Source organism: Archocentrus centrarchus, unplaced genomic scaffold, assembly GCF_007364275.1.
Source record: "Archocentrus centrarchus isolate MPI-CPG fArcCen1 unplaced genomic scaffold, fArcCen1 scaffold_50_ctg1, whole genome shotgun sequence".
NCBI lineage: Eukaryota > Metazoa > Chordata > Actinopteri > Cichliformes > Cichlidae > Archocentrus > Archocentrus centrarchus.
This window is the reverse complement of record NW_022060273.1, coordinates 2139918-2167889: the sequence shown is the minus strand read 5'-3', so window position 1 is coordinate 2167889 and position 27972 is coordinate 2139918. Positions and strand designations below refer to the sequence as shown.

At 42.0% G+C, this 27972-nt stretch overlaps 1 protein-coding gene across 1 annotated transcript in view; it reads right to left on the bottom strand.

Moving 5' to 3' along the window:
- col13a1 (collagen, type XIII, alpha 1) overlaps positions 1–27972 on the bottom strand; it is a 200298-nt gene that overhangs the window by 68067 nt on the left and 104259 nt on the right. The window contains exons 5-6 of the mRNA XM_030725212.1: positions 8203–8229; positions 2015–2065 (exon numbers count right to left, since the gene is read on the bottom strand). Of these exons, the coding sequence (XP_030581072.1) occupies positions 2015–2065; positions 8203–8229 (78 nt within the window). The remainder of the gene's footprint in view (positions 1–2014; positions 2066–8202; positions 8230–27972) is intronic.

Below are 27972 nucleotides of genomic sequence, written 5' to 3'. Positions count from 1 at the left end.
TGATAAACAGTACTCGTGGATTCACGAGTGCTTCTTATGCTTTTCTTGTGTTTTTACCGTTTTGTAATTCAGCGTTGTGTGCAGCAGCGATACAACCTCATCGTCAGTCCACACAAAACCTCTCACATTGGCCGTTTTGTAAGTAATGAACAATTTGCCCCACTACCTACTGTGTCACTCCACGCATGCGCGTCTTGCATAAACAAACTGCAAAGAGAAAACCAACGCCAACTTGTGGCCTGGGTACTACATTGTTTTCATCGTTTTCATCGTTTCCATCGTTTCACATGTCATCGTGTAAACGCGGATCGTTTCTGAAACGCCATCGTGTAAACAAAAGGCTGAAACGCATCAAAACGACACCGTTTCCAGTGAAAACGGCTTCGTGTAAACGGCACCTAATAGACTCCAATTTGTTCATGTAAATGGGGAGTCTTCTTCACACACTAAGGTTAATTACGGAGTTCCACAGGGTTCTGTGCTAGGACCAGTTTTATTTACATTATACATGCTTCCCTTGGACAGTATCATTAGAAATCATTGCATAAATTTTCATTGTTATGCAAATTATACTCAGCTTTATCTTCTCTTCCTGCTCTTGTCGGAGACGGTCGCACTATCTCTCTCTCCCTGCCCTCCCCATCTCTCCGCTTGCTGCTTGCTGTGAGAGCGTCTTTTTACACACTGTCCGAATAAGAACAAGATTGAACCATGGATCTGGCAAACTGGGCATTCTCCATCATTGATCGAATTTTTTCCACTATGAGATCCGGGACAGGGGAGCCTGGGTGTCCCAGTGGAACAGACCCGGTTGGATACGTCATCGACTCTTGGAGCTCGTGGAGACCTGTGTGCTTCTCGGCCCTTGGAGTGGAAGACGTGGAAGACGCCTACATATTCGGCTTTTTGGTAGCAGTATCTTCTCTGTTTGGGCTCGGTGGATACCTGCTTTACTGGCAAATTAAGAAAATCTGGACGGCGGTTCGACATCTGCAGAGGCTGCCGATCCAGGTGGAAGGGCTGAGCAGAGCCGCACAAACTCAGACTCAAAGCCTGGTGGACCTGAGCCGCAAGATTAGCGAGCTCGCAGGCGAGAGGGGTTAGATCAGGAGATATAGTTCGGTTCTGCACAGTGAGGACGGCAATCAACTAATTTGGAATATTGGATTTTTGAATGGTTTCCCAGTAAGACTGAAGGCTGTTGGAAAAACAAGCAGCCTGTTCCAAAACAACTTCTGTTATCAGGAATTCGGCTCCCCTGCCGGCCTTGGGTTGGCAACCATATCTCTCTCCAGGGCACTGTGTGCGGCTGCTCTCCCCCCCACTCCGCGTTGTGATTTGTGAAGCTGGGTCTGGTGTATCACGGCCGCTGATGAAATTCCACCACTATCAGCAAACTGTTTTGGCTGGAACCTGGCATCTGGCTCCACAATGCCCCCACCTCTCGTCTCCTTCTGCATCCCCTCCTGCCCTGACCTCACCTACCGCCGCTGTCCTTGCTTTACATGTGCAATTGCTTTGCTAAGGTGGTTTTTTTGGACCCTGGTATAGTGCTCTTTTTGAGCACTGTACCAGATGACTTTTTTTTTAACCTAACTTCCCCATGATGTGTTGTTTTCTCCTCCTGCCAAAGGTAGCGCTGCAAGTCGGCTGCATGACCCGAGGACACATATCCCCCTATGTGTGTTGTGTTTGTGTATTTGGATGGTGTTCTGTAACTGCAATTTCCAATGTGTGAACTTGTTCACCCACATGGCAATAAAACTTCATTCATTCATTCATTCATTCAATGAAGCCAGATGACACACATCAATTAGTTAAACTGCAGGAATGTCTTCAAGACATATCAGCCTGGATGACCTCTAATTTCCTGCTATAAAACTGTCCACAAAGCTGGTGTGTTAAGCAGAGTTCAAAGACAGTAGTAGATAATAAAGAAGTTTGCTGCACAGGCAAGAAGATGTGATTCAGGATAAAAGATTTTGTAGCTCTAGAGAAAGGTGAAGACACTCACGGGTGGTCCTCTTGGTCCAATTATAGACAGTCCAGGGTCACCTGGTGCTCCCTATGGACAGACACAAAGAGAGGAATTGGAAATCCTTGCTTTCACATCCACGTCTAGAAATATTATCAGAGTAATTTAACACAAAGGTCATTCAATATGGCAAGGACAAATCTATTCCACACATACAATGTCTAAATTTAAAAAAATGTAAAGCGGATGTGACACTGAGGCTTGGTGACATAATTAAAAATCAGGGTTAATGGGTGAACACCTGTGGAGGTGTTGTTTTGGAGGTTATATAACTGATTAAACTTAATGGAAGTACAGTATTAAAATCTGCAGTACAGTAATCCCTCACTTATCGCGGGTGTTACGTTCCAGGACCACCTGCGATAAGTGAAAATCCACGAAGTAGGGACTATATTTATTCTAATACTTATACATTATTTTAGTAGTTATACAATATTTTAAGTTTTTATAAACCCTCCCCACACACTTATACACTAAATATATACATTACTGTACAACACGTGCTACGCATGTGAAGAACGAGTACCGCAAAAACCCGTGAAAGAGCAAAAATACCGCAATAAATATTTTATACTAATATTGATTGAAAACCCGCGAAACAGCGAGTCCGTGAAAAGCGAACCGCGAAGTAGCGAGGGATTACTGTACTATATGGAGACTGGCAATACTGTGCAAAAGTCTCAAGGCACCCCTTGTTTCTTCATAATTTGCTAGAAATATGTGAACTCATTTATTTAACTAATCTCTTTTTGGCAAGTTTTGTTGTAATTTCTTTAAGTAGTCTTCAAGTATAGTTCTTCAGGTATAGTTCTTGAGGTGTCTTGGGGGACATTCCTAAACTTTTGGTTGAATGCCACTTTTTGCTCCTTTCTCCGTGATGATGATTACCACACTACTTCAATAATGTTGAAGTCTAGGTTCTGGGGAAGTCAGTCCATGACTGATAGTGTTCCATTGTGTTTTTTTTTTTCTTTTTTCTATCCACAGGCCACAGCTGGCCCGCCAGAGTTTTCTATCTGAGAGCATCTGGCCCTCACCCTGTCTGCAGAGAAAAATTCTGGACCTTGGACAAATGTAGTTGATGACCCCTGCTCTAGACTCACTGTTGTACCACTCTCCTGATCTCTTCCATGCATATTGTTGACATTGTAGAAAGTCACCTTACACTTGTCACTTGTTTTACACTTGTCAAATGATGTTATCTTCATCTTTTTTTTTTTTTTTTTTGGGCACCCCTGATAATTTTCATGATTTTCCTTTATAAATCATTGGTTGATCGGCTCAGCAATTTCAGTTAAAAATTCGTATACCAGATGAACACAGTGATATTTGAGAAGTGAAATGAAGTTTATAGGATTTACAGAAAGTGTGTGATAATTATTTAAAATTAGGAAGGTGCATAAGTTTGGGCACTCTTGTCATTTTATTGATTTTGAATACCTTTAGCACTAATTATTGGAACAGAAAACTTGTTTCGTAAGCTCATTTACCTACATACACAGGTGAATCCAATTATGAGAAAAAGCTAAGGTGGACAGTTGGAAGTGTTTCTCCTCTTTGCATCTTCTCTGAAGAGTGGCAACATGGGAGCCTCAAAACAACTCTGAAATGGCCTGAAAACAAAGATTGTTCAACATCACGGTTTAGAAGGATACAAAAAGCTGTCTCAGAGATTTTAGCTGTCAGTTTTCACTGTGAGGAACATAGTGAGGAAACGGAAGACCACAGGCACAGTTCTAGTTAAGGCCCAAAGTGGCAGGCCAAGAAAACTCTCAGATAGGCAGAGGTGAAGGATGGTGAGAACAGTTATAGTCAACCCACAGAGCAACTCCAAAGACCTACAACATCATCTTGCTGCAGATGGTGTCACTGTGCATCATTCAACTATTCAGTGCACTTTGTACAAGGAGAGGTTGTATGGGAGAGTAATGCAGAAGAAGCCTTTTCTGCGCAAACACCACAAACAGAGTTGCTTGAGGTATCCTAAAGCATATTTGGACAAGCCAGCTTCATTTTAAAATAAGGTGCTGTGGACTGATGAAACTAAAATTGAGCTATTTGGACATAACGAGGGGCGGTATGCATGGTGGAAAAAGAACACAGCAATCCAAGACAAACCCTTGCTACCTACAGTAAAATTTGGTGGTGGTTCCATCATGCTGTGGGGCTGTGTGGCCAGTGCAGGTATGGGGATTCTTGTTAAAGTTGAGGGTCGCATGGATTCCGGCCAATATCAGCAGATTCTTGAGAACAATGTTTAGGAATCAGTGACAAAGGTGAAGTTGTGCCAGGGCTGGATACTTCAGCAAGATAATGACACTAAACACTGCTCCAAATCTACTAAGGCATTCATGCAGAGGTACAAGTACAATGTTCTGGAATGGCCATCTCAGTCCCCAGACCTGAATATTATTGAAAACCCGTGGTGTGATTTAAAGCGGGCTGTCCATGCTTGGAAACCATCAAACCTGACTGAACTGGAGATGTTTTGTAAAAAGGAATGGTCCAAGATACCTTCAACCAGAATCCAGACTCTCATTGGAAGCTATAGGAAGTGTTTAGAGGTTGTTATTTCTGCAAAAGGAGGATCTACTAAATGTTTTTCTGTTGGGGTGCCCAAACTTATGCACCTGCCTAATTTTGTTTAAGGAATTATTGCACACTTTCTGTAAATCCTATAAACTTCATTTCACTTCTGAAATATCGCTGTGTTTGTCTGCTGTATGATATATTTAACTGAAATTGCTGATAGAAACAACCATTGATTTATAAAGGAAAATCATGGAAATTATCAGGGGTGCCCAAACGTTTCAGCATTTTTCTCTAATTAATTTCTCTTATTCCTTAATCCTAGCTTAATGACATATCTGGTAGACCCGGACATTTATCAAACCCAAAGGTGTTTCTTAACATTGTTGAATAAATGTCTATTTTAGGAGCCAATTTGGAAATAGAGGGTTCATATCTTCTGAGGCTGGTTCCTGTTACTTCCTTGGTTTTCTACAGCTTTAGTAACTCAGACAAGTTAAGTTTTACAGATACATTCATGCATAAAATGGATTACTTGGGAGGTTAGGATCTCACCTAAAACCAGGACCCACTTATCAATTAGTACCTACTCAGCGCAGGGCGATTCGACTCGGCACGACTCGCCACAGTCTTGTTTTGTTTCCATTGCAATTGAGTATCACCTCAATGTGGGTGGAGTCAATATAGCAACGCGAGCAGTAGTCTCTTGATGTAATTTGTATATGACTCAAAATACAACACAACAATGAATGAGATCGAGGCAAGCTAACATAACTAATGCCAGTTTACTATATGCATAAGTCCCCGTACAATGTTTTAATGGATGAAGGTTATGATTGTTAAGTATTAATCCTATACCGCCAAACATGTAATCAACTCAGTGCTTCAAAAGTGCCATCGTTTGCGTATTTCTGGCAACAATTACTGTAATAACCCTATGTTGGTTGTGAAATGCAGTTTCTCAGCTGTCAGAAACCATTCAGAAAGATTCATTCAGATAGGTCAAACGGTCGGGTAATTACGGTAATTCAAAGTTCTTTGATCAGCCGCCTCAGTGCCTCATCACTGCTGAAGCACCTGTTACCTTCCCCTACTAGCCATGAACAGCTGGTTAACCCTTTGACCCCGAATGTGTCCACTGTGACACGACATACTTCAAAAGTGCCGCCGTTCGCAGACTTCCGGCGACAAATACCGTATTACCCCTATATGGCTGTGATGTGCAATTTCTGGGCTTTCAGGAACCGTTTGCATTTTTCCGATAGGACAAACGATTGCGGAGTTACGGTAATACGCCAGCTGATCAACATTCCTTTGATCAGCCGACTCCGAGCCGATACGCCACATCTCAATCAACTGTTCGCCGCTATTGAGGGCAAGTAACGGGTGCTTCAGCAGCGATCGCCCGGCGTTAAAGGGTTAACACTGTTCATGGCTAGTAGGGGTGCTTCAGCAGTGACTGCTCGGCAGTATGGGGTTAAAATATGTATGTTGTGTGTGCGTTTCAGATGGCTGTCTTGTTGCAAAACTACCGCTGCAAACTGTCAGTCTGGGCATTCAACCGATGCTTTGCATGCCTCCATTTTCTTGCTGTTGGGTTTTAAAAATGGCATGGTTGATTCTGGTGAAGGAGTTGCTCTCATGCCTCAGATAGCTTGGAACCCCAGCTGAGTGGGTACTAAAAAAGTACCTGGTACCAGGTAGTAATTGAAATACCTACAAACTGTGCTGAGTAGGTACTAATGGAAATGCGACATTAGAGAAAACATAAAACCAATTGCTGTGGACTCACAAGCAGACAAAAGTATGTAATGTAATGAAAATTTCTCAAGTCCACAAAGACCGCTATTCATCTGCTGTGCTTTTTTAAGCATCCTTTTTTGGGGATTTTTTTAACAACCCAACCCATCATATGTCTGTTTTTCCCCTCAGCCTGGTTTAGTTTACTGGTTGCTTGCCCCCAAAACCCAATCAGAAAAATCACATAAGCCATTGTTTGATTAGTGCAGTGCTCTAGAAAAGCTTGTCTTTCCATTTTCTCTTTGTGCTGGCCTCACTCTTCATTTCCTGGGGACGATGCTTCCTTTTAAGAGTTATATGCAGTCACGTCTGTTTCTATAGACGCTTTTACTGTTTGTAAACAATGATGACGTACATAACGATGCACACGCACTTTGGAAACAGAAATATGGTGGAGTGCAAAAGTGTTTCAAACTGCAAGAAGGGATTGTCAATGAAAGATAGCGAAAACTACCTGCAAAAATTAACTTAGACCACTGGTAACTGACTTCCCGATCCCTGTGGTAGGTTAGCAAGTGGCCCAATATCCAGTGGCCAGATATATACGTGTGTGTGTGGTGGAGAAACCCAGTGTATACACCAGAGAGAAGTTACGCACATACAAGTCACTGAATGCTTACAATTATTTTATCTGTGGCCATGTACCGAACGTCAAATATCGTGACATAGTGCGATTAAATATTAATTTAAAAATCAGGACCCTCTGAGTCCAGCGATGCCTCACCTGTAAATAGCCAGTCACACTACAGTTTAAAAGCCAAAAAGCCTACCAGCTAATGTTGTTTACTTTAGATATTAGTATTTATCTAAACCTATCACAAATTTGATTTGTCCATGTCACCATGGACTTGTCTATTTTGCTGGTATTCACACACTTTTGGATCATTGTGTATGTACACAAGAACACACAAAATGTGCAACTCCCATGAGCAATCCAAAACTCCACAGCATTATGTTAAACTTATGTTAAACTTAATGCACACTTAAACCAGTGTTTGCTTATTTCACTGAAAAATGTAAATCTGTGTTCTGCAGCAGGATACACATATTTTTACATTAAGATTCCCCAAAGTAAGTGGAGAGACCTTTATACAGGTAACAGCAGATTATATGAAAAAATTCTGGGGTACTGGCTTAGCTTACTGGGTAGAGCAGGTGAATCGTGCCATAAGGATTAATACAGAGGCCCAGGTTTGAGTCTGCCCTACTGAGTACAAAATTTAAGTTTTATCAGCATCAGTTTAAATTACCTATATCGTACCAGCAATTGTACCAACGAACAAATGAACAAAAAAAAAACAAAAAACAAAAAAAAAAAGAAAGAAAGAAAGGGAAAGGGAGGCTATACAGAGCTCCTCTTGGCAAAGCATATGTGTTTGGCACAACAGAGCATGCAGACCTTAATTTTCCTTGCTTAGGTTGACAGGTTAAAAAAATAGACCTTTCAGATGCCTGTGTGATAAATGATTATTTTGTTTCACAGTGTAAGAGTTCAAGTAATCCAACCAGGGTGGGAAAGCATTTACAGAACATGATCCTCTTGCTGTTTAAAAAATATAGACCCAAGTGCTTAATATAAATCACATGCTACCTGTACACACAATATAGTGCACAGTTCTGCCCCTCTAACCACAACTACCACCACTCACTGAGTCACATCTCAACCATGTTTCAAATGATAGTCTGTTTATGTTTCACTGCAAACAGGCTGGGTCGATCACAGATGACCAAAGTCACAGAATTCAACAGTAAAGCCAGAAAAAAAATTCAGGATAAAGTTGCAATTTGTCTTTCACCGGTGCTAAATTTTAGCTAGTAGTACATGCTACTAAACTTACCTTCTCCCCTGTGTGTCCTTTTAAGCCCTGGGATCAGTCACAGCAGACACAGTCACATGCAAGTAGGTGTGAAGGGAGGAGAGAGAGACACAGGAGAGAGAGAGAGACAGAGAGAGAGGAACCAGTGTTAGAAACATGGAGAGGGCTCAGGGCATGCAGCATCCTCAGGAATAGTAATGGAGGTGGTGATGGTGAAAGAGCTAAAGGGAGCTACTGTATATATAAGTTGAGTAGAACAGAATGGTAAAGGCCTCAGTATGGAGCACACCACCTGCTTATCAGATTGTCTAACCATCTCAAACCGCATACTTACATACACTTGTTATTTTAAGTGCCTTTTTCCTGGCTCAAAATGGTCCATTGTGGGGTGACGATGCATATGACATGGTTAGTTAAACAAGGTAACAGCCTTTACTTAAAGTATAACAAAGTAGCTGGCCATTTGATTTAAAACAAAATTAAAAGTATTTCATGCTTGAGTAAATTAAACATCAGTTATTTAAAAAAAATGCCAATCTTGGTGATTCTCTCTCTACATATATACAGGTTGGGGCTTTTTAAATGATTTCTTTCAACTCTTCTTTTTCCAGGGTGGAATGACTTTATAGCATGTCTTTAATGACTTAAAAAAAAAAAAAAAACAAGAATTGGTACACAAGCTTAACAAGTTTATTTTGGAGTTTCTCTAATTCATCTAGGGTCAAAAATACATATGCAAACTCAAATATATGAATACATTAACATTTTTATAAGTGGGTATTGAGGGTGGTACAACATCTTTTAAGTTGACAAGGCCAAGGCCTATTAACTTTTCATTAGTGATCATGATTGACTCCAGCTAGTAGTTTCTCCTTGCCAGCATAAAAAGGATTTGTTTGACAGGATTCATTGTATTGACCAATACTCAGAAGAATGGGAAAGACCAAGGAACTCAGTGAAGATCGAAGGAGAATTGTAGATTTACACAAGTTGAGATAGTCCCTTACAACCATTTCTAAACAACTGCAGATTCCAAGATCATCAGCTCCAGGGCTGTTTTGCTGCCAGTGGTACTAGTACATCATACAAAGTGGATGGAATAATGAAGAAGGACTCCCTCCAAATTTAACTTCACCTCAAATCAACTTCACCTCAAATCAGCTGGATGGTTGAAACTTGGACACAATTGGATATTCCAACAAGACAATTATCCTAAACACATATCAAAACTGGATTTAGAATGGTCTTCCCAAAGCCCTGACCTCAACCCTATTGAAAATTCCAAGGAACCAATGAATTTGATTAAACTCTACCAAATCACAAATATTCAGCCAGAAATATGCCAAAAGCTTGTTGATAGCTAATAAAAGAATCTGGCTGAGATGCCAAGATGCATACATAGAAATTTGGGGTAATGGTGCTGGTAATGGAGACAGGCAGCTGTAGTTGAGCACGTGTGTGTCCTGTATTTTAGATGTATTTTAGGTATATTTCTTTCTCAATTAGGGTGAATGGTAGGAAAGCAACAATCATGATGATGACTTACGGTTGCTTAGTGCACTTTTTGGGTGGACTCTGCATGAACCGAGAGCAGTTGCAGTATAGCCAGGACTTCCTCCTCTTCCTGCGGGATTCAGGTGTGGGTCTCATGGAACCCTCTGCACTTTTTCCCGCGGAGATTCTTCGGATTGGCATTTCTACGGAAAATCAATGTTGGGACTACAAGTCGCCAGGGGTCACAAAGCAGGTGGTAGTGTGCACCAGAGGCTAAAGCAGCAGGGCCACTGTAGGATGACGCTCCCCACTATTATGCTGGCAAATGTCCAGTCATTCCGTGGGAAAACTGAGGAGCTTCAGGCAAATGTCAGGTATCTGGCAGAATACAAAAGTGCTTGTGTCTTGGCACTGACAGAAACATGGTTGAAGGACCATGACTTGCAGTCAGAGGTCGAGGGGTTCAGGGAACCCATTCGGTGGGACAGAGACTCCAGGGTGACAGGTAAATCTTTCGGTAGAAGCTTGTACCTTTATGTGAATAAAAAAATGGTGCAACACAACTGTCATCAGGAAGAGGCTTTGTACTCCAGACACTGAACTTCTTGCCATGTCATTCCACCCTTTTTAACATGCTCAGGGAATTTCCGCATTTATTGACGAAAGTGTCAATTAATTTCGTTATCGTTTTTATCATTTTAGGTAGTTTTTATTTAGTTACTGTCTCGTTATCGTCATGAAAAAAAGGGTCGTCGACGAAAACTATGACGAAAATATTTTGTCAACGAAATTAACACAGCAGTGCAGCGTCCGCATCACTGCAGACGCAGCCAAAATCTGTTGATCTCCCATTCCACTCTCCCATCATACGGGATACTTAAACTCTTAAACTCCTCCAACTGGGGCAGTAACTCAGCCCTGATTAAACAGCAATAGTGTTATGTTTGGAAGTGAGTAATATGAAGCAGTAACAGGAATAGGCAAGGACTCCTTTTAACAGCTTTACTCTTAACTTGCTCAGTAATACAGCAACTTGTACGGCAGCATCAGCTGTACATTTTCCTCCATTTTTCTTCTTCTTCTTCTCACCTCTATGCACAGCATTAACCTTACATGCCACCTAGTGGTGAACACAACAATCCCCCCTCACTTGAAAGGATTGCATGTACCCCATTTAATCATGACAGAACATCAACCTTCGTTAATTAGGGCCCGAGCACGAACTGTGCGAAGGCCCTATTGTATTTGCTCCGTTTATTATTTATTTATTTTTTTTTATTCAGGCAAAAGACATGCCTTTTTGGGGGCTTTATCATATTCAAAAACTCATGAAACTTTGCACATGCATCACACCTGGTGAAAATTCAAGTATTTTAATGGCCTCGGGCAAGGGCCAGCCAAAATGCCTCAGTGCATCACACCTGGTGAAAATTTAAGTATTTTAATGGCCTCGGGCAAGGGCCCGCCAAAATGCCTCAGTAGCGCCCCCTAAAGTCCAGCCCCACTGCTGTGTTTCACGTACATTTATGAAATTTGCTACACATATGTATCACATCCATACGCACAAAAAATCCTCTTGGAGCCATGCTCTAAACCCAACAGGAAGTCGGCCATTTTGACTCAAATATGCAAATTTGGCGATTTGCACCCTTCAGACTTTCTCTAATAACTCAAAGAGTTTAGAAGTTATCAACTTCAGTTTTGGTGTGTTTCATCTACACACCAAGGGGAATCGACATTTAAAAAATGGTGAGTTTTTGGCCAGGGGGCGTGGCCCTTATGCCCCCCTGAATTTTGACCATTCGCCATGAAATTTTGATTGGCTCTCATTCATACCTACATACTCCAATCTGGATCAAACTTTCTAGGTAGGATGGTTATCCCCCCCTGAACACATACATGTGGCAATATTTTACGACAATCGCAGCGCCACCTAGTGGTAACAGGAAATGTCATGTTTTACACTTTGAGGTCCAGCTCCACAGTGGTAGAGCAGAATCATCTCAAATTTGCCCTGGAAAGCCTTAAGGAGTTGGGCTTACACTGTTTTCAAAACCGTGAGCTTTTGCCAAAGGGCGTGACCCTGGCGGGAGGGCAAAATTTGATGTTTCACCATCAAGACATAAAGGGCTGTAACTCAAAGACACATTGCCCAATCTGCCTCAAACATCAGTGGTTTGATAATCCTCCTGCCCTGAACACATTGATATGCATAAAGTCCATAAACGTTACAGCGCCACCTAGTGGCAGGTTGAAATATCATAAAATAGCAGGTTTTTTAGCTAGCCCTGGAGCTACATTTTATCTACAGCTCTGAAATTTTGCAGACTCATGTAACATCCTAAGACGTACAAAAAAGTCTCTAGGACCCATACCCGAAACCCTACAGGAAGTCGGCCATCTTCAATTGAAGGTGTCAATTTTTGCCATTTCCATGCCTGGTATTTGAACGAACTCCTCCTAGGGCATTTTACACAGTGAGACCAAATTTGCTCCACATCATCTAGACAAGGAGCCCATCAAATATTGTGGAATTCTTGAAATTAAATTAAACTGTGTTTTCACACCAGGCCATAAAATTTGGCCTTCGTTTTTCTCCCTCACCACCAAAATTGTTTGTGCACTTGTTCGCACATGCTTTGTCTGATCAGCCCGAAAATTTAATCACTCCTTTACACACCCAGCCTAAATCCATAACTACAGATTCAAGACTGTAGGTGGATTAGCGCCACCTACAGAAGCAATTGAAAATTTGTATGACCGTCCACAGAATTAGGTTTGCTCTGAAATACATGAAAATATCTTTCACCATTCCTTACAAAATCCTGATCAGTTTAATAAGCCTCCTGCCCTGAACACATTGATATGCATAAAGTCCATAAACGTTACAGCGCCACCTAGTGGGAGCTTGAAATATCATAAAATAGCATGTTTTTTAGCTAGCCCCAGAGCTACATTTTATCTACAGCTCTGAAATTGTGCACACTCATGTAACATCCTAAGACGTACAAAAAAGTCTCTTGGACCCATACTCCCAACCCTACAGGAAGTCCGCCATCTTCAATTGAAGGTGTCAATTTTTGCCATTTTCAGGCCTGCTATTTGAATGAACTCCTCCTAGGGCATTTTACACAGTGAGACCACATTTGCTAGGCAGTTCGATGGGTTGGAGAGGAGCAGTTCGAGCAGATTTGTCATTCATTTGGCAGGTGGCACATGAAGAAATCACAGACTGAACCATTTTGTCCATCTGCGGCCACCAGTAAAGTTCACGACGGTAGCACGCAAAGCAACAGGAACAACATAGCGATGAGATACAGAAAGTTCATTTCTGATGGAGAAGTATGGTGTTAAGAGAGGGTCCACTTCCTTCTTGTACTTTGGCCAGCCATTCTCAATCTGTGCACGGAGGAGTGTGAGTTCATTGCACTGGGAGGAGGCAGAAGTGAACTCAGCCACAGACAGAGCTGACATGACGGATGCAACCACATCAGGTTTATCCACAGAAGTAGAATCCACCGGGAGTGGCAATCGTGACAAACAGTCTGCTGTCTGATTTTGTGAACCCGGTCTGTATTACAACTCATAGGTGAAGCTCAGTAAACGTGCAGACCAGCGTGCGACTCTCATGCCAGCACGGCCAATGCCTTTGGTGGCAAGCAGTGTGGTCAGTGCCTGATGATCAGTTCTCGGTGTGAAGCGTCGCCCCCAGACATAAGACCTCCATTTTTCAACAGCCCACACACAAGCAAGCGCCTCCTTTTCCACTGTAGAGTATTTTCTTTCTGTAGGGGTCAGAGTTCGAGATGCAAATGCCACAGTTTGTTCAGTATCATCTGGATGCATTTGAGTCAACACACCACCCAGTCCATATTCTGAAGCATCTGTGGTGACAATGGTTGGGAGAGAAGGGTCAAAAAGAGCAAGCACTGGGCTGTTCAGTAGAAGCTCTTTTAGTTCTTTAAAGCTTCGATTAGCCCCTTCAGTCCATATAAAAGCAGAGTCAGCATTTGCTCTCAGTACAGCCTGCATTGGTTCCACTACTGTAGCAAAATTGGGAAGGAATTTACTGTACCAAGAGATTAAACCCAGGAAGGAGTGTAGAGATGGCAGGTCATGTGGTGGTGGATCATCACGGTTAGCTGCACTGTGGTCAGGGTCAGGAAGGATGCCATCCTTGGAGATGACGTGGCCTAGGAATCTGAGGCTGGACTGTCTGAATGTACATTTTTGCATGTTGAGTGTCAGACCTGCATCTGTAAGACGCTGGAGAACAGCGCGCAGGCATCCATCATGTTCCTGTAGAGAGGATCCTGCAACAATAACATCATCCAAATAATTGTGTACACCAGGTAGACCTTTAAGCACAGATTCCATCATTTTTTGGAATGCAGATGGAGCAGAGGTCAAACCGTAAGGGACACGGCGGTAGCGGAAGAGTCGTTTGTGTGTAATGAAAGCTGTGAGATCTCGACTGTCCTCATATAGTGGGAGTTGGTGGTATGCAGATGCCAGATCTATAGTAGAAAACACCGACGCACCCCTGAGCTCACTTACAAGATCCTCCATGTGGGGCAAGGGGTGACTGTCGGCAACAATAGCTTTATTAGGTTCTCTCAAGTCAACACATAGTCTTGGTCTGCCTTCTTTTCTTGTCGTGACCACAATAGGAAAGATCCAGGGAGAAGCATCAATCTGTTCGATAATGCCCTCCCTCAGAAGCAGCTCCAGTTCCTCTGACACTGCTTCCCGAATTGCAAAAGGAAGACGTCAGAGTTTTTGCTGGACTGGGATTGCATCTTCACGTACCTTAACTTTGTGCACGAACCCAGCAACACAGCCAATAGGAGCAGAGTCTGTTGTATATGTATATATATACGTATATGTATATATATATATATATATATATATATATATATATATATATATATATATATATATATATATATATATATATATTTATATATATATATATATATATATATATATATATATATATATATATATATATGTATATATGTATGTATGTATGTATGTAAATATTTACTTATTTTATTCTATTTTTTAAATTTTATTTTACACTCCTACTCGAAAGCTCTGCAGAAGTATTCCTATGTACCCAAACCTTGCATGTGGGTACAAATGGTAAATAAAGTCTTGAATCCTTGAAACTCCCACGCACACTCAAACACCCTCGAGAGGATAAGGAGCTGGTCCAGCGTTCCACAACCAGGACAAAAACCACATTGTTTCTCTTAAATCTGGGGTTTGACCAACAGACAGACCCTCAGATCCCAGTGGGACCTAGTTTTAGACTGCATGTTTTTCAATTGTTAACAGGTCCTATGTTTTTATTTAATTATTTGTATGTGTACTTTGTGCCAACTGTGGTTGTTTTAAAGTGCTTTTCATAAATAAAGATGATATGGCGTGGTATATAACGTTACTCACCATATCAATTCAAAAGGAAATGGCTAAGTAACAACTAGCAATAAGAAATGCTAAAATCATAACAAATAGAAACTACTGAAAAAATTGTCACTTTCTGTAACTGGCATTACTGTGATAAGAACTAACTCATTTAATAAATGCATCAATTAAAAAAAAAAAAAAAAAAAAAAAAAAAAAAACTTAGGTGACATCTTTCTCGAGTTATTGCATTCACACGATTTTCAGAAAACCTGACCTCTGATCTTGACCAGTCAAGGTCTCTGAGATTTCAATATTAGTAGATGCATCTATGGCATGCATTTGAACATCCAAGGTGACATTGTTTTCACGTTATTACATTCACACAATTTTCAGTGTGAGATTTTCTATGATATCAATTTGTACATCCTAGGTGTCATCACTTTTGAGTTATCGCATTCATAAAGTTATTGCCTTCACTTTTACTGCAGAATGAGAACATTAGGCTGCAAATGCTTACAATCTTTTATGTTTTTTAATGATTTTGGTGAAGCATTTTAACACTCCTAATTAGATAATGGATTTGAATGCTTCTTTCATCTCGAGTGGCTCAAAATTTAACAGTCTAGCAAGCCAACTTTGGGAAAGCTATATTACTGTACTGATGAAGTACTGAGGTATGTGTTGGCAGAGCCCTGACTGAAACTGCATGTAGTTAGACATTATTTAAAACAGTCATATATATTTCTACATACTGTTCAAAATAACTGAAATCATAATCCTGTAATATTAGTCCTTTTTATATTTCTGTTCTAAGAGTTCTTGAACATAACTATAACTAAAATGCTACTGATGCATAAATCCACTTCACTCACCATTCTCCCAGGAATTCCCATAGTTCCTTTGTCACCCTAATGTCCAATGCAAATTAAGAAGGAACAGGGGTCAAGAAGATAGTTGAAGTCCTACAGTGATACCATGGCATTCAGACTTATTGTCTCCATTGCTCTCTCTTACCCAGGTAAATTGGGTTTAATTTGAAATTAATTTCACTGATGTATTATAAAAACAGTTAGTGCACATTAGTTACACTATTGTTAGCACTTTTATATCTTAATGTAAGAAAAACTAGGGAAATGGAATACAAAGTTTAGAAGAGTACATATAAATAGAGTTTAAAAGCTTTCTATCTGTTGCCATGTATATCAACATAGCATTTAAATATCCTAATGCCATGATATTCCTTTAAGGAAGAAAATCATTTTGTTATTCAGCTTAGTCAGATCAACATGACGTGCCCAAATGGTGAGACCAGAAAGAAGCTTTGCTTAATAAACAAAATAAAAAACAACATAAAACAGAACAAAGAATTACTTTGATGCAGTCATGCCCAATACACTGCAAGATTTAAGATATTTCATACATAGTTGCAATTATTTCATATGCCATTAGAAGCAAGTTGTTAGTGGCCCCTGTTACCCTGTTATTTTATGAACGGTAACACTTCATAATACGATCTGTCATAAGTAACTTGCAAGTAAATTTAAGTTCTGCATCATTTCCAGGATTAGGCCATAAATACCCTGTAAGTAAGAAAATGTAGAACACATATTTTACAGGGAACTTACAGCCTTAGTCCCAGAAATTACGCAGAACTAAAATTTACTTACAGGGTACATTGCTGTAAAATACTTGGAAGTTAGGTTACTACACAATATGACCTGTGTCCCAAAAAGTAGAGCGCACTAACAATGTAAGATCAAAGAAATGTTGTTTTTCCTGTTCAATTACCTGGAAATTATGCAGAACTTAAATTAACTTACAGGGTACATCCCTATAAAATATGTGTACTTACATGTAATGAAAGGGTACTTACTGGCTTTGTCATGGGCTGTACTATTAAGTGTTACCTAAAGTTGGATTGTTCCAATATGAGAATAGAACAGATAAAAGTGTGGTGAATTCACATTTACTGATTGTTCATCCTATGACACACAGATGCACTGTTTGTTGCCTTTTGCAGGTCTGTCTGCCTCTGTTGCTTTTTTGAGGTTTCTTCATCAAACTCTGTGTTTAAAGATAGCTGGTGCTGTATGGTCAGATTACACAGATTGTAAAGCCCTCATGTTTATTTTATTTTTTAAACACCTGCAGTAATAGACACGAATCTGAAATATAAGTGACTGTTTGACATTTGAAGTTGGGCTGAAAAGTTTATAGGCTGACTAACAAGGAGTTATCATACAGTAATTAAATTTGACGTGCATTAAATTCAACCTTTACTGATGCTAACTGCATACTTTTGTTCCAGATAAACCCACATTGAATACAGAATTGAGCACTTGGAAAGGTGGTACTAGAGACATTTTGTGAAAACGGATAAAATTTGGTACCATGGTGTTACCAATATCTGCAGAAAAAGCGGTTAGCCCTCAAGGACATTAATGCTGACATAGTTGCTACATTCAGGGATGATGCTGCAGCTATATCAACTGTGCAAAAGTGGGCAGCTGAATTCAAGAGGGGTAGGGAGAGCCTGAAGAAAAGAAGAAAGAAGAAAACATCAACTGTGGATGACAGACGTTTAACTGTTAATCAGATAGCTAATGCTGTAGGCATCTCCCGTGAATGAGATGAGAACATTCTGCATAACAATCTTGGCATGTCAAAGGTTTCCACTTGGTGGGCACCACAACTTTTGACAACTAATCAAAAGCACACCAGGCTGGTCATGTTGCAGGCAAACTTGGCACTTTTTGAAGGAAAGCCAGATGGTTTTCTTGAACCTTTCCTCACCCAAGATGAATGTTGCGTTCACCACTTTTAGCCAGAGAACAAATGGTAGTCCATGCAATGGAAATGCGTGCCTTGTCCCCCACCAAAGAAGACCAAGGCGGTGTCATCAGCAGGGAAGGTGATGGTCTCCGTCCTCTGGGATGCAAAGGGCGTTGTGTTCAGTGACTACCTTCAAAAAGGCCATATTATCAATGGAGAATACTATACCAACTTGCTGAGGTAGCTGTAAAAGGCAATCAAGTCAAAAGGGCCTGGAAAACTGACAAAGTGGGTCCTGTTCCACCAGAACAATGCTCCTGCACACGTCTCTGTTTGCAAAGCTGCTGTGTGCAACTGTGGCTTTGAGCTGGTTGATCACCCTCCATATTCTCCTGATTTGGCACCTTCTGACTGTTTTCTGTTCCCCAACATGAAAAAACACTTGACCTCAATAGCATATCTGCGATTGAGGACTTTTTAAGGGACAGGATGAGAGCTTCTATATCACGGGAATCCAAGCACTGTAATCCCAATGGAAGAAATGTGTGGATCACAGGGGAAACTGTCAAAAAAAAAAAAAAAATCTCAACACACATTTGGTCAAGTCTGACCATTGCATCGTGGTCAGCCCACGTTTCAGCCCGCCCTTGTATGAACCATAACTGCCATCTGTCATCATTCAAGCAGTGCTACAAAACTGCTCAGCTGGTCAGTGCATATCTTTTTTTTTTTTTTTGGTGGTGGTGGTGGGGGGGATGTTAAACTTTTGCACTGTTATTAGTGTTTACAATCTCAGTTTAATTAATTTGCCTCAAAAGGGAACAAATAATCAGAGGTGGCAAAAGTACAGACATTCTGTACTTAAGTAGAAGAAAACAGGCACTTGTGTTAAAAAAGTACTCTGGAAAATTTAAAGTACTGGTTCAACTCTTTTACTCAAGAAAAAGTAAAAAAAAAAAAAAGGCTCTGAAATGTACTCAAAGTAAGAAAGTAAAAGTAGGTCTTTGGAAGACATATCTATTTTTCTGTAAATCTAACTGTACCTCATTATATGGGTGGCTGTAGCTCAGGAGGTAGAGCAGGTCACCTACTGATGGGAAGGTCAGCGGTTCGATTCTTGGCTGCTCTGGGCTGCATGCCAAAGTATCCTTGGGCAAGATACTGAACACCAACTTGCTCTCCAACGCAAGCTTCTGAGTATGAATGTGTGCGAATGTTAGACAGTAAGCACTTAGCTTAGTTACTCATGGAATTGCTTGTTGTAAGAATGGCTAAATGTAAATGTGTTGTATAAGTGTTTTGAGTGCTCAGACGGAGTAGAAAAGCGCTGTATAAGAACTAGTCCATTTCTATATTATTGCAATAATATAAGATAATACATGAGAATACAAATTTTATTCACACAGCAGCTGTTCGTTTAGCTAGCAGACACACTGTGTGACAAACTGCAGAAACTTTTTTGTGTGTTTGCTGATATTTGATGAGCACTTAGAAATGTTGCATTTAAAACTGCCTGCAACACGTTACTCCCTTTATTTTTGCTCCTCTTAGCGGTAGCTAAGATGCTGGAAGTACTGGAATCACAATTTACGGACACTAGGACTCGGTCCAGCCCACTGTAACCTCTGATTATAGCACTATAAATGATATGTAATTACATGTTTTTGCCTCTTCAATCCCGGTGGTGGAAGATACGCCAGTAGGATTGTCTGTTACACGTTCTTGTTCCTCCATTTAGGCTCATATCAATTGATGCTCGAGGGCGCAGTGACCAGAAATGCAGACTTCTCTCAGATGTGTTAAACCTAAAGTAATGAGCCTGTTTTGAAAATGTAAAGAGTAGATGCGTAAAAATGTAGAGTGTAAAAGTAAAAAGTAGTCGAAAAAAAAATACTCAAGTACAGATACCAGAAAAATCTACTTAAGTACAGTAAAAAAAAAATATTAGTACTTCATTACTTCCCACCTCTGTAAATAATAAACAAAGTGATCGACTAATTTGACTGATAGCATTATTGCTATTGCTATTATTGCTATTTTTTAATACATACTGCACTTGTATTGGTTACTGGGAATTTTGTTGACCATAACAACCAAGAAATTAAAACATGATACCTTAGCTATAACTTTGTTAATAGTCTCTATGCTGCATTCTATCATTTGCTAAACCCGCCTTCGGATTCATGACATTAAATGTGACACATGAGGAAAAATAAATGAAAGGCAACCTCATTAACTGGCAGTGGGAAAAGAGTCGAGCTGCTTTTGAAAGCAACTTCACCTGTTTAAACCTTTAAAAAAATAAAAAAATAAATTATATATATATATATATATAAAATTTCTGTCTCATTTGTGAGCTGACAGCAGCTATTCCGTACATCTATTTACTTCTGCTTATCCAATTTAGGGCTGCAGTGAGGCTGGCGCTATCTCAGCTGTCTTAGAGTGAGAGCCAGGATCCACTCCAGATAGTCTGGGTGGAGTCTGTAAGCGTAATGACAGTGGAAGAAAACTGCACAGCCTTGGTGTCACTGCCTGAAAAGTATGATCCCTACGAGTTTTGAACCGAGTGCATGCGACCAACGGCAACCTTTGACCTGAGTCAGGGGTCTCAAACTTGCGGTCCGCATCCGGCCCCGCCCCCTACTTCCGGTCTGCGATTTGATGTCAAAAATAGCATACAATTTGGCCCTTTAAGTTACTTTTTTGACATTTCGTTAACTCCTCTTAATTGGAGGGGAAAGGGAAATGTCAAAAAAATTAACTTAAAGGCCAGATGCGGCCCGTGGACCGCAAGTTTGAGACCGCTGATCTAATTTCTCAGGATGAGAAATAAGGTTTCAGCAGGTCAGAGATATACTGGCAAGCTTGACCATATAAGCCCCTAAAAGTTCAAACTAATATTTTAAAATGAAATCTAAAATTTACTGGCAACCATTGAAGAGAAGTCAAAATTGAAGTGATCTTCTATTGGTGCCAGTTAAAAGTCTTGCTGCAGCATTCTCCATAATCTGAAGGCGATCCAAAGCTGATATGTTGAAACAAGTAAAAAGACCATTAGAATAATCCAAACGAGAAGGGATGAAATCATTAATAATTGAAATATTCCTTAAATGATAAAAAATATTTCTGAACCAGCTCTTTGGAGTGATGCTCATGGCACATCAAACTGTCAAAAATTACACGTAAATTTCTGATGCTTGATTGCACAGAAGAGTCTAAAAAGCTGATATGTCGCCTAATTTCTGAAATCATAAGGTCAGGAGCAATAAAAGCAATAATAATGGAGGAAATTGTCGTTTAACCATTGCTTGATTTCTGTCAAGCAATTACTTGATTTCTCTTCAGCTAATTACTTAAATTAGACAATTTATCACAGGCTCTGAAAGAACAATATAACTGAATGTCATCAGCATAGAGATGATAAGAAATATTACTGTAATGTCTTATAATTTGGCCAAGAGGGTCCTTGACAGATCCCTGAGGTACCCCACAAGGCAAGATTGTTGTTTCAGACTTGATTCATATAAATGGTAAAAGATCTCACAGATAGATATGACATGGACCACTTTAAAACAGGACCAGTAATCCCATACAACTCTTTAAGCCAGTTTTTCATGATACTGTGATCAACAGTATCAAAAGCAGAGGTGAAAACATTAATAATAAAACCAGAAATGTATACTGTCCAGAGTCTGCTGCCATCAAAATGTCACTAAATACTTTAAGTAAAGCAGTATCAGCGGAATGCAATTTGCCAAAACCAGACTGACAAATGTCCATTACATTGTTTTCCTCCAAGAAATAGCAGTTGTTCTGCTACTGTTTTTTCCAAGATCTTTGCCAAAAAAAAAGGCAATTTGTAACTGTTTGGAAGAGGCGGGTCTAAATGAGGTTTCTATAAAATTGGCTCAACAACAACTTGTTTAGAGAAGCTGGGAACTGAGCAAGTACGAAGGGAACTATTACCGTATTTTTCGGACCATAAGGTGCACCGCATTATAAGGCGCACTAACAATGAATGGGTCTATTTTCACACATAAGGCGCACAGGGTTATAAAGCACATGATAAAACATATGTAGCGTGAAACAAAAGTGTCAGGTAAGTCGAACTTTATTCAACTCATTCACAATAACTCAGAATATTGTTCAGTTGTAACAAATACAGAAAAATACACTCTCATCTTTCACAAATCCATCAAACTCCTCATCTTCAGTGTCTGAGTTGAACAGTTGGGCGATTTCAGCATCAAGCATGCCGGGTTCCCTCTCGTCATTATCCGAGTCAGTCTCGTTATTGTTTTGTTTTGGTTCCGTCACACGGCAACCATTTAATTGTTAATAAAAGGGCAACTTTTGCTGGCAATCTCTCGCCATCTTATTCAACGTCTGAACAGATGCTGCAATATATTCTTTATTAATGAGGGTAAGAACAAGTCATTTTTTCATTTTATATACTGTATAAGCCCTTCATAAATCCTGTGCACCTGTCTATTTACCAATATAAGCAAAGAAAAATATTTAAAAAAAAAAAAAAAAGGAAATCCCTTTTTGACTCAACACTGTAAACCTGAAAACTCCACTGTCACCGTGTTTTGTGTACATACAGCGCTCGTACTGCGTCCCGTCATACGCTGTGGTATCACCCGGACCTCTCTTTGGCACTGAGGAGAACAACACACACACCCCCGGACCTCGTACTTTAGCAACTTTTGATACAGCCAACAGCGAGTTTTGTTACACAAAAGTTGGCAACAGCGCCGGCCGCTGATCGCCAGATTACGCACAAATATACAGGCCACCATAGGTGGAAATAGGCCAGGAACATCTAGAATAAAATCCATCATCGTTATCTGCGGTTTACTGCGTACGGTTTCCATTCTTGGAACAATGCTTCCACTTCTTGTTGAATTCATCTCTGGTGGCTTTGGCTGCTTTCCACACCTGCTGCGTTGCACTCGCAGCTTGTTCCTGTCTAATATCGTCAGTAGAGTCATTTTGTGAATCTATGATGGACTATTTTAGAGAATTCAATGAGGCCTTTGAACTGATCTGCCAGACTGGAAGAAATATCGCTGCAGACCACAGAATGGTGCAGTGGTGTGGATTCTTCAGCCATCGGCGGTCAGACGGCAGCGCTCAACTATTTGAAAACCGTAGGCTGGGTGTTACCCCCCTCCACCGTTGTACGCTTATGCTCTGGAAAATGTCGATATTTATTAAACATCCCTTACCAAAGTCGCACTAAAACATTTCGACAGATTTTTGAGCACAGTGTACCACATAAAAGTGTTTAAAGGTCAGTAAGCACAACAAGAATTCACACATAAGGCGCACCGGATTATAAGGCGCACTGCCGATTTTTGAGGAAATTTAAGGATTTTAAGTGTGCCTTATAGCCCGAAAAATACGGTAATCATTTTAGGGGCCAGTGGAGTCAAACACACTAATAAACAAAGTAGTAGGAAGTCCATCAATGGGGTTTTAAGTTGGTTTCATATGACCAAGCAAAGCGATATTCTATAAGGTAACAGAAGCAAAGGAGGACCAGGTTTCAGAAGCAAGCGAATTGCAAGCATGATGTTGAGAAGATCATGGAGACATACTTGACCTGGTGGCAGTGACCTTAATTACCAAATAGTTCAAAAAACTCATTGCACTCAGACTTTGTATAGACTGGTGCATAAGGAATATCAGGAGAGACAATATTCTGAAAATAAAATACTTATTAAACTTGTTCTCCACTACATCTCTGATCATTTTCTGTCATGATGTTCAGGAAAAGGAAGGACCCAACTGCAGAGGCAGACGTAAAATGTTTCCAGTTTTTATTTTCACAAATCCAACAAAGTTTTGAGTGAGGAGGTCCGGGATTAAACAGGCTTGTCTCCAACACTCCGTCGGTCTGGCAGCACGTTTACTGACCCACAGAATTCTTGACTCACACCCCAACAGACCCCGGCTCAGCTCTGCACACAAACAGCAATTAATCCAGAAGGCAAAAAGAACGTTGGAACGACACCAAAATAAAGTGCTTAGTTTGGCTACCTGATAGAGGCAACGATCCGGCAAGGACTGAAGACTTCCTTTGGCTTAAATACCCAGCGAGTGAGCCTCAGGGAAAACAGGTGAGTAAACAGTGATTGAGATCAGGTGTGCCACACACGGCTGGAGGAGGCCGGCCAGAGGGTGGAGCAACTGTCGAGCCTGCCCAAAGAACAAAACACACCCATATAACACACTGCCGGCCCGGAGAGGGCGGGGACCATGACAGTACCCCCCCCTCAACGGGAGCCTCCCGGCAACCGCCCAGGCCTGTCTGGGCGCCCCCGACGGAACTCCCGGACCATGGAAGGGTCCAGGATCGCAGAACGAGGCACCCAAGTACGCTCTTCCGGACCATACCCCTCCCAATCCACCAGGTACTGAAGGCCACGACCCCGCCGGCGGACATCCAACAACCGACGGACGGTGTAAACAGGCTGGCCACCAACGACCCGGGTGGGCGGAGGGGGTTCGGCCGGAGGGCACAGGCGGCTAGATCTGACTGGCTTGATCTGCGAGACATGGAAAGAATTACAAATCCTCATGTGGCGAGGTAGGTTCAACCGGACGGAGACAGGATTAATGACAGAGCTGATCACAAAAGGGCCAATAAATGAAGGAGATAGTTTTTTTGATTCCGATCGGAGATTGATATGCTTAGTAGACAGCCAAACCTTCTGCCCGGGGGCATACGTGGGTGCAGGACGGCGGCGCTGGTCAGCCAGTCGTTTATTCCGGGCAGAAGTGCGAAGAAGGGCAGCTCGGGTAGATTTCCACGTCCGTCGACAACGACAAAGATGGTGCTGGACTGAGGGTACATTCAAGTCGATCTCCTGATTCGGGAACAAAGGGGGTTGATAACCCAAACTGGCTTCAAAGGGAGACAATCCGGTAGCCGAGGACGTCATGGTGTTATGGGCATATTCCACCCATGCCAGCTGAGTACTCCAAGTGGTCTGATTAGAGGAGGTCACACAACGGAGAGCCGCCTCCAGTTCCTGGTTCATACGTTCAGTCTGGCCGTTGGTTTGAGGATGGAAACCTGAAGATAGACTAACCCGAGCGCCAATGGCAGTACAGAACTCCCTCCAAACGTGAGACGTGAACTGGGGGCCGCGATCTGAAACGACATCCTAGTTTTGAACCTAACTATCCCAATGTATCTCTTTCTGTCTCTCTGCTAAAGGTAGCGCCGTTGAGAAACGGTTGCATGACCTCAGACATCTGTCCCCCCTTGTCTGTGTTATGTTTTTGTTTTGGATGGATGTTCTGTTAACTGCAATTTCCCCATTTGTGGGACTAATAAAGGCATTCTTGATTCTTGATTCTTGATTCTTGATCCTGAGGAATCCCATGAAGACGGAAAACATGGTCCGTGAGCAGGCGGGCTGTTTCCAGGGCTGTCGGAAGCTTAGGCAGAGCAACAAGGTGAGCTGCTTTTGAGAAACGATCAATTATAGTCATGATAACAGTGTTACCTGAGGATGGGGGCAAGCCTGTGACAAAATCGAGGGAGATGTGGCTCCAAGGACGTCCAGGTACGGGCAAAGGTCTTAATAAGCCAGTGGAGGGAGACGAGGAGACCTTATTCCGGGCACAGACGGTGCAGGCGCCAATGTAGTCGCGGACATCTCGGGTTAATGAGGGCCACCAGAATGAGCGCTGAAGAAACGTGATTGTTCGGAACACACCAGGATGGCAGGTAAAGCGGGCAGTGTGAGCCCAATGCAGCACCTTGGACCGGACTGAGGTGGGTACGTACATTCGGTTGGCAGGACCGGTCCCGGGATCCGGTTCGTCCCTTTGCGCAGCTCGGATCAAAGACTCCAGTTCCCAGGTCAAAGCCCCAATCACCCGGGACACTGGAAGGATAGGTTCTTCTGGCCGAGGGAGCTCAGGATCAGAAAACAGACGAGAAAGGGCGTCAGGTTTGCCGTTACGGGAGCCAGGGCGGTAAGAGATGGTGAAGTTAAACCTGGTGAAGAACAGTGACCACCTAGCTTGGCGTGCATTTAATCTCTTGGCCTTTTGAATGTATGAGAGATTTTTATGGTCCGTCCAGACAATAAAGGGTTGTTCAGCTCCCTCAAGCCAATGACGCCATTCCTCCAGTGCTAGCTTCACAGCCAGGAGCTCCCGGTCACCAATATCATAGTTCCGCTCTGCAGGAGAAAGACGGCGAGAGAAGAAAGCACATGGATGCAATTTATCATTCTTTCGCTGGGATATTACAGCTCCTACCCCAGCATCTGAGGCATCCACCTCCACAATGAACGGTTGTGACAAATCCGGTTGTATCAGAATAGGGGCGGTAGCAAAGAGATCCTTGAGGTGGTCAAACGTCTCCTGAGCATGAGTCGTCCAGAGAAAGGGCTGCTTAGGGGAAGTGAGAGCGGTTAATGGGGACACAATACGACTATAGTCTCTGATGAATCGACGATAGAAATTGGCAAACCCTAAAAAACTCTGCAACTGTTTCCGGGTGGAAGGCGTGGGCCAGTCCACCACAGTTTTTACCTTAGTTGGGTCTGGTTGAATGCTGTCAGGCGCAATGACAACTCCCAGGAAAGACACCGTTTGGACATGGAACTCACATTTCTCCCCTTTAATGAATAACCGATTTTCCAGCAGTCTCTGCAGGACTTGGCGAACGTGTTCCTGGTGCTCTTGCGGGGTTCTTGAAAAAATTAAAATGTCATCCAGATATACAAATACAAAACGGTTCAGAAAATCTCGAAGAACATCATTTACCAATGCCTGAAAGACAGCTGGGGCATTGGTCAGACCAAACGGCATCACCAAATATTCAAAATGGCCGAGATGGGTGTTAAACGCCGTTTTCCACTCATCCCCCTCACGGATGCGGACTAGGTGGTAGGCATTTCGGAGATCTAGTTTTGTAAATACAGAGGCCCCCTGCAACAGTTCAAAGGCTGAGGAGAGTAGCGGTAAAGGATATTTGTTCCGCACCGTGATCTGGTTAAGCCCCCGAAAATCAATGCAAGGCCTAAGAGTCTTGTCCTTTTTCTCCACAAAAAAAAAAACCCGCAGCTAATGGAGAGGAGGAAGGACGGATTATCCCAGCTTTTAGAGAGTCATGAATATATGTCTCCATCGCTTCTCTTTCAGGTTTAGACAAACTGTATAGTCGACTCGCTGGGAGTGGAGCTCCAGGAAACAACTCTATCGCACAGTCGTAAGGGCGATGGGGAGGCAAGGATAATGCTAAGTCTTTGCGGAAAACATCTGCCAGATCATGGTAACAAACAGGTATATTAGAGAGATTGGGAACCTCAGAACCAGGGGTTTCAGACGGGGCAGAGGATGGAGACTGGGCTGACAGAAGACACTGTTTGTGACAATCCTGGCTCCAGGTGGAAATTTTGTTGTGTGACCAATCGATCACGGGGTTGTGTTTTTGTAACCAGGGATGTCCCAGGACCAGAGGGCTCTGAGGAGAGTGGATGATGAAAAAGGAGAGGTACTCACGGTGATTGCCAGAAATGAGTAGTGAAATGGGTTCAGTTTGACACGTAACTTCCGCCAGCCAGTGACCATCAAGAGCTTTGACCTGCAGAGGATGTGGGAGGTGAATAAGAGGTAGTTTTAATTGTTGAGCAAGAGCTGAATCCAGAAAGTTTTGTTCAGCACCGGAGTCCACCAATGCCTGCAGGGTGAAATCATCATCATTAACAGACAGATTAACTGGCACCATTAGACGTGGTAGGGAGGAGGACTCACCCGCCAGCACCCCTACTTGGACTGACGGGCCCTGCCTTTTGGCCGCCGTGGGCAGGAGAAAAGAAAATGACCCATCTCACCACAGTAAAGGTACTCACCAGCTGCCAACCTGTGACTACGTTCTTCTGGGGTGAGGTGTGTGCGGCCCAGTTGCATGGCTCCCACTTCATTCCCAAAAGACGGGCCTGCGCCCATCAATTCATCAGAAGGAACAGGCTGAGCGTGAGGATTCTTGGGTCTGGGGCGAAATTGTTTGCGTCGCTCATGGACACGGTCATCTAATTTGGTGCACATTGCTACTAACTGATTCAGAGAAGATGGGAGCTC